Source organism: Microchirus variegatus, assembly GCF_963457635.1.
Source record: "Microchirus variegatus genome assembly, chromosome: 17".
Classification (NCBI taxonomy): Eukaryota; Metazoa; Chordata; class Actinopteri; order Pleuronectiformes; family Soleidae; genus Microchirus; species Microchirus variegatus.
In genome coordinates, this window is record NC_139818.1 from 25,288,834 (window position 1) to 25,301,354 (window position 12,521).

Here is a 12,521-nt window from a genome sequence, read left to right on the forward strand (position 1 = left end):
ATGACACGACGACGACAGCCCTGTGTTCACTTTGACACCGCGGAGTTCAGACCTGAGCGGATCATTGAAGGCATGAATCAGATGATACTTTCCACCACTGAGGAGTGGACTTCTTCTCTTCCACCCAGACCTGCAGCAGCTCCAGCTCCAGCTTCTTCTTCTTCTTCTTCTAAGAGACGCTTTGTGAAGCTGGGCAGGAAAACAAGTGATGACTCTGTGCAGTGAGTATCATGACAGGAAATGTGTTTTTACGATTTGTCATTTCTCTCCTAATGCTGTCAAACATTCATATTTGTGGTCCAGTGAGTCCACTTCTCCTGAGTCTGAAGGTTCTCCACACAGTCTGTGTAACTCTGGTCCAATAAACACTATTATTCACTATAAATCCAACCAAAAACACTTTAAAAACAACCACAATGGACTGAAATACATCTACGCTCTTAGAAATAAGGGTTCCAAAAGGATTCTTCTACAAGGGCTGAGGTTCTAACCTGGAACCATTTGCTTCTGAAAAACCCTTTCCAGTAGACAGGGTTTTTCAAGGGTTCTTGGTAAGACTAATGGTTCCAGTAAGAACCATTTTGATCCAGAGAACCCTTTCAAACCCCTTTCCTGAATAAAGGGTTTTAAAAGGGTTCTTGGTGGAACCCTCAAAAAGGGTTCTCCTATGAGGACAAGCCCAAGAACCTTATATGGTCCTACTTAGCACTTTTATTTCTAAGAGTGTATGAGATCAATTCAATGACGTAATCGTTGATCGAATAAATCACAATAAAAATGAATAAAACTAACACAAAATCGAATGAAATATCAGAAATAAGTTTAAATAAAGTAGGTTTTGTTATAAAGTCGATTCAAGGCACGTTAAAAACAACACAAAGACAGATTTAAATAAAACAAAAAGGTGGAGGATAAAGCGGTAGATAATGGATGGATGGATGGATGAAATTCCTGACAATTTTTCATAAAAGGGTTTAAAGAAATTAAAAGATAAGGGAGAAAATGTGTGTAAAAATTATAAAAAATATGGGTAAAGTTGAATTTTTTAAAATAAAAATACTATTATTTTATGTAATACCATTTTTTTCAACAACCAAAAAAAGCATAAAAAAAGCTTCATACATAAATGTAATATAATATGTATGATCCATAATCATATATATGGTGTCATAAAACACATATGCATGACTAAATATAATGTTCATTATATTAAATATGTAAGTAAAATGAAATATCATCATTAAATATGATTACTGCATATGTGAAGAACCCATGACAAACATTTCTACATGTAAAACTACGTGAAAAATATACATTATGTTTGTTATATTTGAATATTTGACCTCGCACGTCCATTCGTATGTCGTCTGCCTACACAGACATCGTCACATACACTTTTAATCAGGAGGTTTGTTTTTTTTAATGATAAGAAGCTTATGAGCCTTAGTCCTCCAGAGAACAACACTTCATTATTTCACACTCTGAGGGGAAACTGGTGCAGGCAGCGAGACTCTGAGACTGGACACACACACACACGTATGTATGTAGCATGTTGCATGTAGCATCGTAGCATGTAGTTGAAGAGACTGAGTTTCTCTTTCGCCTCTTTTTTCTCCCTTTAACTCTCCTAATAATATAATCAATACATAGATCACACGTGTATACAGTACTTTTAGTACTACGTTTAATTTTAGCATGGATGTGTAGCAAGTCAGACTTTTATTTTGAAAACGATGTGGTTGTGTTTTAGTTTGTATGCGTAATTACTTACACTTTTATTTTGAAAACTATGTGGTTGTGTTTTGGTTTGGATGAATAATTACTGAGACATTTATTTTGAAATTTGCCAGGTCGTGTTTAAGCATAGATTAATTGAAACTCACTTTTATTTTTAAAAGTGCAGGGTTAAATTTTAGTCTGGTTGAATGGTTACGCAGACTTTTATTTTGAAAGCGGCAGGGTATACTTTTAGCATGAATGTGTAGAAAGTCAGACTTTTATTTTGAAAACTATGTGGTTGTGTTTTAGTTTGGATGAATGATTACTGAGACTTTAATTTTGAAAATTGCCAGGTCGTGTTTTAGCATAGATTCATTGAAACTCCCTTTTATTTTGAAAAGTGCAGGGTTGAACTTTAGCCTGATTGGATGGTCACGCAGACTTTTATTTTGAAAACGGCAGGGTATACTTTTAGCATGGATGAATAGAAAATCCGACTCTTATTTTGAAAACTGCAGGTTATAATTTTAGCATGGATGACCAGAACGTCAGACTTTTATTTTGAAAACTATGCAGTTGTGTTTTAGCATGGATGAATAGTTACTCATATGTTTGTATTTTATGTATCTTATTTAAAATATAACATACAAAAAAATCTGAACTTAAAATTAGTTTGGGGACCCCCAAAAAATCTCCCGCGACCCATCTGTGGGTCCTGACCCAGTGTTTGAGAACCACTGCTTTATGTTTTTAGAGTCTGTCATTGTCGATTTTCCCAGTCTGTTTTCTCTTAAAGGGATAGTGTAATATATATATATATATATATATATTTTTTACAGATCGGCTTCATCGACCGGCAGCTCGGCCGAGGGCGCGGCCGTCAGACAGCCCAGCAAGAGCCGCATCCGTCGTCAAACCAACCGCCTCTCGGGCGTCTTCCTCCGTGGCCCCGCCTCCAGCTCAGGCTCCATGGCGCTGACGTCCAGTCTCAGGACGTCGCTGTCCGTACAAACCAGGAAGAGCAGCAGTACGTCGCTAACTCGCTAATCGTAAAATGTAGAATTGAAAATTGCCGATTTTCTCTGTGGACTTTGGTGCGGGAGAGTGAGTGTCTGTCTTCAAAACTCTCTCTTTCTGTGCGGCAGTGATCTGTGCCGACGCATTGGTTGCGGACGACCCGTCTGAGCTGTCCAATCAGATCACCGCTCCGGGGATCCTGAAGATCTTCGGCAATGAGATCTGCGAGGGAGCGCACTACAAGAGCGTGCTGGCGACCACGCACTCCAGCGCAAAGGAACTGGTGAAAGAGGCTCTGGAGCGGTAAGAAGCTAGCCCGCGCATGTTGCGTTGCAGGTCTGCCGACCATATGTGCGTATCCCTCTGTGAGTTATGTGTTCGTCCAGATGCTTCCTCTGCACCTTTTGCGCTCCATCGTTTGTGCATAAGAGCTATCGAGCGCCGTCTTTGATGCTGCCGACGGTTGAAAGGTCAGCGAGCGGCGTCGCGCCGTTGCAATTACGTCTCAGATAAAGATGAAGGTCGACCCCACGATCCCGTTGTTCTTTTCGTTGTAACAGTAGCGCCGTGTGCTCTCTGTGCCAAATGGTGCGTAGGGAGGTTTGTGTGAAAGACGGGCAGGCGGCCTTCGCTTTCGTTTCAGCCAAAAACATAATGAAATGATTAATACGAGCGGTATTTTCCCCCCCTTTTCTTTTCCCCCCTCTGTGAAAATTTACAACGTAGCTGTGATATTTATCTACATCGATATTAGATCGCACAAGAGTCAGCAAACACGCGAAGCACATGTCAACTTTACGACTCTTGTAACGCCGCTCGAGGGCCGGAACATCAGGAGGTGGATTTCAGAGGCTCTGAATTCTTATTTTGACCGTTTTTTGGATGACTTCTTCTCTCTGCAGGTATGGCCTGAGCAAGGAGGAGGCGGAGTCGTACGTTCTCTGCGACACCATCGGCTCCATTGACCAGCGCCGCTGGAGGACCGAGGGGTTCCGGGTGGTCGGCGACAACGAGAAGCCCCTCCTCCTGCAGTCGCTGTGGAAGCCGAGGGAGGGCCTGGCGAGGCGCTTTGAGATCCAGAGGAGGAGCTCGGTGGAGGAGAAGACGGCGAAGGACAAAGACACCGTCACTGCCGGTACAGTGTCTGTCCGTTAAAGGTCACATAGAGTGGTCCTGTTGCACATATATGTTAGTTATGGTGGTCTACTTACATACATTAACTTGTTTTTATGGTCAAAAATCTCCTAGTTGCTGTAAACGAGCTGATAGAAATCCTCTTTTCTGACGCTGTTCCCCAGCCGCAATATTTCAGACTCAACTCTCACATTCAGAATACAGAGTCTTGTGATTGGCCAGTACCCGGAAGTGACATATCAGTACACCTGCTCTCAGAAGCACAGCTCCCCCCTCCGTAACAGTGGATGCACTGCTCCTCATTATCAAAACATTGTTTTAACAATGTTTAAAAATAGCTTCTTCACGATTCCCGCCGCAGTCCCTTTGACGACCTTTGACCCGGAGTCAGACCCAGAGTCAGAAGACACTGTCGCTCGTGAAACACCTCCACAACGGACGTTATTCTTCTTCTGCGGTTCAATGTACGCAACCGGCTGTGCCCGGACTAGTGCCCGGAGCAGGACAATCTGCTGATCTCGCCGCCACCACTCCTCCAGGGCAATCCTTCCTGGTTTGAAAAGTGAGGCTGGAGGTAGCAGCAAGCCACCAGCTGGGCGCGACTCTGCTGGTTGCAAAATAAGTTTTAATGGAATCCATCCATCCATTCATCCATCATCAACCCCTTGTCCGAGATCAGGTTCTAGCAGGGTTCCCCAGACTTCCCTTTCTCTGGCTACATCGTCCAGCTCTGACTGAGGGATCCTCAGGTTCTCCCAGGCCAGTGAGGAAATATATCTCCACCTAGTCCTTGGTCTGCTCCAGGGTCTCTTCCCGGTAGGATGTGCCCACAACACCTACCAGGTTCCCCAATTTACCTCAACGGCCTCCTTTTCCAGGCTCTACTCTGAGTCCCTCCGAGGCTACTTCTACTTCTCAGTTGATTTAATTACGCCAGGAAACCCTTTCCTGAGGAGTTTGTCATCTCAATCACTAGTTTCAGATCTTCTTCAGCAGGACATGATGTCAGTTTTGTAAGTGGTGGGATGGTGTGGTACTAGGAGAACCTCAGCAGATCCAAGAGTTTTTCGTGAATTTCTTTTTTAAAAATCCAGATTATTCCTTCACTGTCTACCACTTTATCCTCTACATGACGATCACGGGCCGCTGGAACCAATCCCAGATGACGTAGGGCAAAAAGACAGGTGTCCATCGCAGGACAAACAACCGGAGAACCTGGAGAGAACCCACCACGAGCAAGGGGAGAACTTACATACTTGGTCTCCAAAGGCCCTCAGTTGGACCGGGCCATGAAGCCGGTATGTCGCTTCCAAAACGGGAGTTGGTTTTGCAACTGGAGGCCTACGTCTGGAGACTTACGTCCGTTCCTTATATACGGCCCGTGAGTCCGACTGCGGGGCCTGATGTTTTAACAGCACGCCACATACTGATTCAGTGTCTGCATGTTCTACAAAAAATGACTCTCTTTAACCATTAAGTGGAACATTGTCAGTGTTAAATCCAGTTTTAGGAGTTCTCACAGTGAAAATGTGGTTTTACTGGCACGCTCGTTTTCCAGCTGAATCCGGCCAAGCCACACAGACCAAACTGTGCTTTAATAGGTCTACAGTTTCCTTTTATTCACTCCTCTTACAAATTTTCAGTGGGCTTCCATTTTATGCTCGGGTCTGAGGGAACCTGAAGTTCTGGGATTCAGTTCACACACGCTTTACATGGCCGTATATATTATATATTTACCAAGCAGGACGCAGCAGAAAAAGTACTTTTTTACCCCTGAACTTTGACACCACGCCGCGGGGTGGAGCGGCGTCTGTCATTACGGCCGTCATCGCAGCTCCAGGTCCTGGCCGCGGTTGACACAGCTGTGGTCGCGGTGCGAGTGAGTGTGTGTGTGTGTCCCCTGTTTTGTGCTTTGCTGGTATGAATGACGCAGCTCGCGATAGAGCTGTGTGTCAGTGCCAGCCGAATTCCTGCTGTGTGGGTGAACCTCTTTACTCTTTTTTTGTGTTTCCACTCGCTCTTTCTTTCTGTCTTTTCCACTGAGGTCTGTTTCCTGTGTGGAGCGTCTCTGTGTTGACTCTGGCGTAAAACACACGATGGAACCAAATGACACGCTCGCCTTACATCAGGAAGAACACGGGTGTTGCCTTATCGCTGTATTCCATTACACACACACACACACACATACACGAGTGCACTGTTTTTAAAGGCATAGTGTGGTGTTTTGGAAGCTTAGCGAGAGCGTAGCATAACAAAATAACACAAACTGAAACAATGTTAGCTTAAGTCTACATGTTTTATCTCACCGCTACGCATCATTTTTCCCATAGGAAACTACAGTTTGTGTCTTGCTGTGAACCGCTCACTCCAAACACACCAAAGTCCATAGAAAAAATCAGTGATTTTAGCTCACATGGACTCAGCAGCTGCTGCTCTACAGCTGCCTCATTTGTTAAGTCTGTGTCACCGAGGTTAACGTGAACAAAGGGTTTAAAGCACAGCAGTCACAAAATTAGCAATTTAAGCTTAAAGATGGAGGCGGCAGTGGATTAGCAACTCCTGTGTGCTGTGACATAAAAAAAATTGCCGATTTTCTCAATGGACTTTGTTTTGGAAGAATTGTTCAAATATTCAATACACAAAAAAGTTTAAAAAATATAATTTGACTTGTAGATGTTGATTTTATTAGGTGACTGGTCAGTTGGTAAATTCTGTATGTATACGAGTTTGGGGCTCACCTATACAATTTTTTTGTGTTTTCCATTAAAAGTCACACTTTTATTCGTCAAAAGAGTTGCAAAAATGAATGGAAAATATAGTCAAGACATTGACAAGATTAGAAATAATGATTTTTATTCATAATGATAATTTTGCCCTTTCGTCAAAGAACCAGCAAAACTGTTTTCAGCTGTGCTAACGTCATTGCACAAGGGTTTTCTAATCATCCAATAGCCTTCTAACGCCATTAGCAAACACAATGTACCATACCAGGGTTACTTAACCCTAACCCCAACCCTAACCCTAACCCTGTGCCATACCAGGATTACCTAACCCTAACGCCAAATGAACAAAACCAGACGTTTGCAGCTAGAATAGTCCTTTACCACATTAACAATGTATAGAGTGTATTTCTGATTCATTTAATGTTGTATTCATTGAGAAAAAAAGTGCTTTTCCTTCAAAAAATAAGGACATTTCTAATTGACGGTAGTGTAACTACCACATATAACTATCCCGTTTATTGATCTGTCTTTTAGGACTCAATGCCCAGGCACGGAAGCTGCAGAAGAGCCGCTCCAGAGTGGCGTCCACCCTCATTGACAGGGCCGTGGCTCAAAGTCACAAACTGTGGAGGAGCAAGAGCGAGATGGACCTCTTAGATCCCGACGCAGACGCGAGGCGGGACGCCGTCGGTGACCACGACCGCTTTGTCAAGGACCGAAGCGGGAGCCTGAATCAGACCTCTTCGCTGCTGCCGCAATGCAAAACAAGCCCAGAACAGAACGGCATTCACGGCCTCGCCCTCGTTCCCGCAGATGCGACGGCAACAGAGAGCCTCTGTCCACCGAGGCCGAGAGGCGAACGGGAAGGAGAGGAGTCGGAGAGGGAGGAGACGGAGAGCAGCGACGATAACACCACACAGTACTCCATTCACCCTCCTTATGACTGGCCGTACCTGCTGCTGCTGCAGGGCTGCAGCCCCGCACAGGTATCTCATTCAGCCACACACACACACACACACACACACTCCCACCCCCCAAAAAAACCCAGACTGACATAGCTTAGCAAACATAGCATGCAGGTTTGTCAGATGTGTGCGTGTGTGCATAGAGTAAGAGTGAGAGTGAGTAAGAGTGATCATTTTGAAGGATTAGAATTAGAATTAGAATTAGTCCCTGAAAGTTTTGATCTTGGATCACTCTGGTCTTGGTCTTGATCTTGACTTGGAATCAGTCCCTGAAAGTCTTGATCTTGGGTAAACTCTGGTCTTGGTTTTGACTTGAAACCAGTCCCTGAAAGTCTTGAGCTTGGACCCTCTGGTCTTAGTCCTGATCTTGACTTGGAATCAGTCCCTAAACTTCTTGATCTTGAGTACAATCTGGTCTTGGTCTTGACTTGGAACCAGTCCCTGAAAGATCTTGGGTAAACTCTTAGCTTTGGTCTTGTCTTGGAATCAGTTCCTGAAAGTCTTGCGCTCTGGTCTTGGTCATGGTCTTGACTTGGAGTCAGGGATAAAGTGATGAACATATTTTGAAGATATCGTAGTCTTTAGTCAAATGACCGAAAGTCAAAAGACTGAAAGAAAGAAGAAGTCGTCACAAACTATACTGCAGGAAAAAATAGGTCAAAAACTGTCAAAGCGCAGCAGAGAAGCTCCGTCTCACACTGCTGCAACTTTCACCGTCTCACTTGATCCTCACCAGCCACAAGAAAATCATATTACAACACCAGAGCTTATTATTTGTGAACGAGTTCAGCTGGAAAAAAAAAGACCAGGCCATAAACGCAGTAATCCCTGCACATTGTTCTTTCCACTCGCTCAGCCTGAAAAACACTGATTGTCTGATTGGGGGCTTGGATGAAGATTGTAATCCTAATACCTTCACATGACCATGAATGTTGAGCCTCTATTGTTACAGAGCTGCTGTTGGTAGAAGTAACGTATGTTCCTGATGTATTTAAACACAATTTCCAGGTTCCTATTTTATCTGATGAACACATACATGTACTTGTGGATTGTCAACAATGGGCTCTCAAAACAAAGTGCTACGCTAACTTCTTCTCCCCACTCAGGACTACGTCATCTACCTACTCGCTGGGACAAAGACTGCAATCGGACGTCAGGGCGATCAGGGCGACGGCTCGAAGCTCGACATCCTGCTCTTTGCCACCGACATCCTGAGTCCGAGTCACTGCTACCTCCACCGGCCTGGAGTGGGCGCTGCCACCACGCTCTGCCCGCGTCAGGGCGCCGTCGTCACCAGGAACGGTGAAGTGCTGAAGGAGGAAGTGCAGCTCAGTCCCGGCGACGTCGTCGGTCTGGGGCAGTTCTACTTGTTTCTTTTCAAAGATCCGTTAAACTTGACGCACAAGGTAAGACGCCGGCCGACCGCCCCCGTGCAACAAATACCCAACAGATTTTGATCCGTCTCGTGTTTTCTGTCTTGGAAACTAAGGGGGTGAACAGTTCTGCTCCAGAGTCCGGCCCGTTGGCCGTTCCCTGGATGCTGGGACACAACGCTTCAACAGACCACACTGCAGAAATGAACCTCTGCGACTCCCGCACCTCAACCTGCACCGACCTCCAGAGCGTGAGCAGCAAACGGGTCCTCAGCGTCAGCCGTCCGCCATGTTTAAAATCCTCCGAGGGCCACAGCCTGACTCTGAACTATGAGGCCGAGGACGAGGACCGCATCGTCAAGGAGATCGTGGACGTGGGCGGCACCGAACTCGAAGACCGGCCGCCACTGACCGCTGCGTTTTTGCTGTGCATATGTATTCAGCACTCGTCCACGTGTCTTCATAAATCAGACCTGCGCAGGCTCCTGCTGCTCATTGCCAGCGGAGTTCAGAGTGCCATGTGGGTAAGTTGTGGTTGACGAGATGTTGGGATTCTTTTAAGCTACACGTTGTTCCTCAGGAAATGGTGTTGTAGTCAAAACCAGACTTGTACAGGGACGCAAGTCCAGCCATCTCCTGCCAAGGTCTCGTGTAGGTCTCAGTCCCTGAAGGTCTCAGGTACACTCCGGTCTTATACTCGGCCCTCAAAAATGGTGGCGATCATAAAAGAGAGGCTCATTTTGATGATGCTAATCTTGCTCCGTGTTTGCTGGATGAGTCAATGTGAAGTGGACGCCCGCTGTAAAATCACCGTTTTGTTTGCCAACGCCGTGTAGATTGGTTTGTCTTCGTCAACACTAAGTTTAGCATTTAGCTGCTAAGAAGATCCTTCAAGAAGTAATGGTGTAGTCAGGACCATAACAACAAGACCAAAAGCCAAAGGGCCAAAGAAGAGTCCATTATGTTCCACCATGGACTTAAGGCCACATTATACTTCTCCGACTGCGTATGCGTTATCCGACTGCGTAACCACGCAGTCGAGCCTTCATACTTCTGCGTCGTGGTGACGGATACGCGCTGCAATTTCCCGCCCGATCAGTAGGGGTCGCCGCGCAAGGTTGTTGTGCTTCTGGCTACAGTGAGCAATGGCGTCCGAGAGAGAAAGAGAGAGAAAGTGTGTGACGGAACACAGTTTTAAGATAATTTGAGGCGAGAAATTTGCCATTCAGAGTCTAAACATGTGGTTTGTGTGTTAAGATATGACGTATTTATAGTTTGGCAGCGGCGTTATCGGCGGGGATCAGCTCCGCGTCTGTGGACGCTCGGTGCTCACTGTGAGCCGGCACAGAGCAGCGTTATCTCGGCCTGTCCTGAGGACCAATCGCAGCTCTTGCCGTCTCCGTTGTCCCTTGATGGAGTGATGGACACTTAAAAAATATTTAGTGCAGTCGGAGATGACGCAGAGGCTCTTCGACAGGCTCTGCGTCGACGCAGAGTCTCTGTGTAACCTACGCAGAGCACTTTACGCAGGAGTATAAATTGGGCTTTAGTCTTGACTCGGTCATTCTCTGAAAGTCTGGAACTTGGCTACATTCTGGACTTGGTCTCGATTTGGTCTCAGTCCCTGAATGTTTTGGTCTTGAGTCGAGTCTGGTCTTGGTCTCAACAAAATGTTGGACTTTCATTGATGAATGGGCTAATTTTATTGATGCTAACATTGCTCAGAGTTTGTTGGACAAGGGACTGGATTAGAGTTAGGGTTAGGGTTAGCCTAAGTGATCATCCACCGTGATGTCAACCATTTGTTTGTGAAGGTTTGTTTTGAAGCCGTGAGTGTAGTATTTGGGCCAGCACCAAGTTGGTTTAGGTTATGCTAGCTGTCGTGAAATTAGAAATTGAACGGCCAGGGATTCATTCAAAGGTTCGTACTCCGCATACGCATGAGTGCAGCCATACAGACTTTTGATGTCGTCGTTCTCTTGCAGGAACACACAAAAGACCTCGCTGCAGTCCAGCCTGAAATGTAAGTTCCCTTTCCGACTTTTCTTCAAACGTTCACGCCTATGGCGAATCGCAGCTCACTGCTTTCATCTCGCCTCGCAGTCTCAACGACGAAGGCCCAGAATCAGGCGACCTCCAAACCCTCGGCCTGCACGACGTCATCTCAGGACTGCGCCCCCTGGTGGTGTGGATGTCCAACAGTCTGGAGCTGCTGCAGTTCATCCAGTACCAGCTGCCTCTTCTCCTGGAGTGGAGGAGCAGGAACGAGCAGGGATTGGAGGAGGAGGAGGAGGAGGGGGAGGAGGAAGATGAAGAGAGGAGCGATGGTGAGAGCAAGGAGGCGGCCACGCAAAACCATATTAGACCAATAAAGCTACACTGTCCATGTGATATCTCAAGAACTCCACGAGGTAATCCTTTCAAATTTGGCACAAATCGTCACTTCGACTCGTGGATGAACGGGTGAACAGGGTGAATTCCAATTCCTTGCTTAATCCTCAATCTCAAAAATGCGCGCTCCCTCTAGTCCAAGTGCTGTCCAGATTCTCAGAAAAATTAAGTTGGGGGCCAAGGTGAAGGGCTGTATCGCCCTCAATATTGAGATTTTCCGAGACCACCCTTGGGCTACCCAGAATGCATTGTGTGTTTTGACATAACAAAGATGGCGCCGAAAGTGGCGAAACGAGTACGCTACAAATGAAGTATTTTCCTTGTTAAAAGGGATATAAAAATGATGAAACTATCTTAGTTTAGGCCCATATTATGGATTACTGACCTCATTGTTGTGTAACATTTATTTTTATTTTACGATCTTTTGTCAATAGTCGGCCGGTGTGGTTTACTTTTCAATAAGTCGTGGTGTGTGGTAACTGTCAGCTGAATATTTGTATGAGTATCATCTTATAACTAACTGACAACCTAATAACTTGACTGACAAACGGATCGTAAAAAATAATCCTGACGTAAATGTGTTCTTCTTCTTCTTCTTTTTTGGAGTTGACAGACTGGACGCAGCTTTGGCGTTATTCTGCCCCCTACAGTCTGAAGACATATCTTCATTTAAGGGGTGTCCCATTTCTAAGTGACAAAATAACCCTCAACACTTGGTTTTGAGGCCAGTTAAGATTAAGGATTGAGCTTTAACGTTAAGATAGGAATTGGAATTGGCCCAAACTTTGGTGTTGAGAAGTCAAAGTTCAAGGTCACTGCGACCTCAAAGAACACCCTGTTTTTTGGCCTGAAGACATCTCAGGAACGCCATGAACAAGTCCTTTCAAATTTGGTAGAAACGTTCACTTGGACTTCATCTGTCAACAGTATTTGTGTGTATTTGTGTTTCAGCGTCGTCGGAGCTTCATCTGTCCTGCGTCCGTTCGGCCAGACAGGAAACGATGGCTGTCCTGGAGGAGGTCATCATGTTGGCCTTCCAGCAGTGCGTTTACTACATCACCAAGGTGAGCGCACAACGGAACACGCATGTGGAACTTAACGCAAATAGGAGAGCGTGTTGTCTAATTGCACTGCTGTGTGGGAAAGCGCTGCAGGGTTTTGTACCATAGAGGTAAAAAGCCTCGACGCGAGCCAACACT

General features: G+C 45.6%; 1 protein-coding gene across 1 annotated transcript in view; it reads left to right on the forward strand.

Moving 5' to 3' along the window:
• The window catches only part of LOC310939122 (ras-associating and dilute domain-containing protein-like), a gene marked incomplete at both ends in the record, with an annotated part of 28,166 nt that continues 15,645 nt past the window's right edge, over window positions 1-12,521 (forward strand). The window contains 10 exons of the mRNA XM_083903789.1: window positions 1-221; window positions 2,559-2,746; window positions 2,865-3,039; window positions 3,639-3,871; window positions 7,128-7,579; window positions 8,665-8,964; window positions 9,048-9,455; window positions 10,917-10,954; window positions 11,035-11,258; window positions 12,274-12,386. Of these exons, the coding sequence (XP_083759915.1) occupies window positions 1-221; window positions 2,559-2,746; window positions 2,865-3,039; window positions 3,639-3,871; window positions 7,128-7,579; window positions 8,665-8,964; window positions 9,048-9,455; window positions 10,917-10,954; window positions 11,035-11,258; window positions 12,274-12,386 (2,352 nt within the window). The remainder of the gene's footprint in view (window positions 222-2,558; window positions 2,747-2,864; window positions 3,040-3,638; window positions 3,872-7,127; window positions 7,580-8,664; window positions 8,965-9,047; window positions 9,456-10,916; window positions 10,955-11,034; window positions 11,259-12,273; window positions 12,387-12,521) is intronic.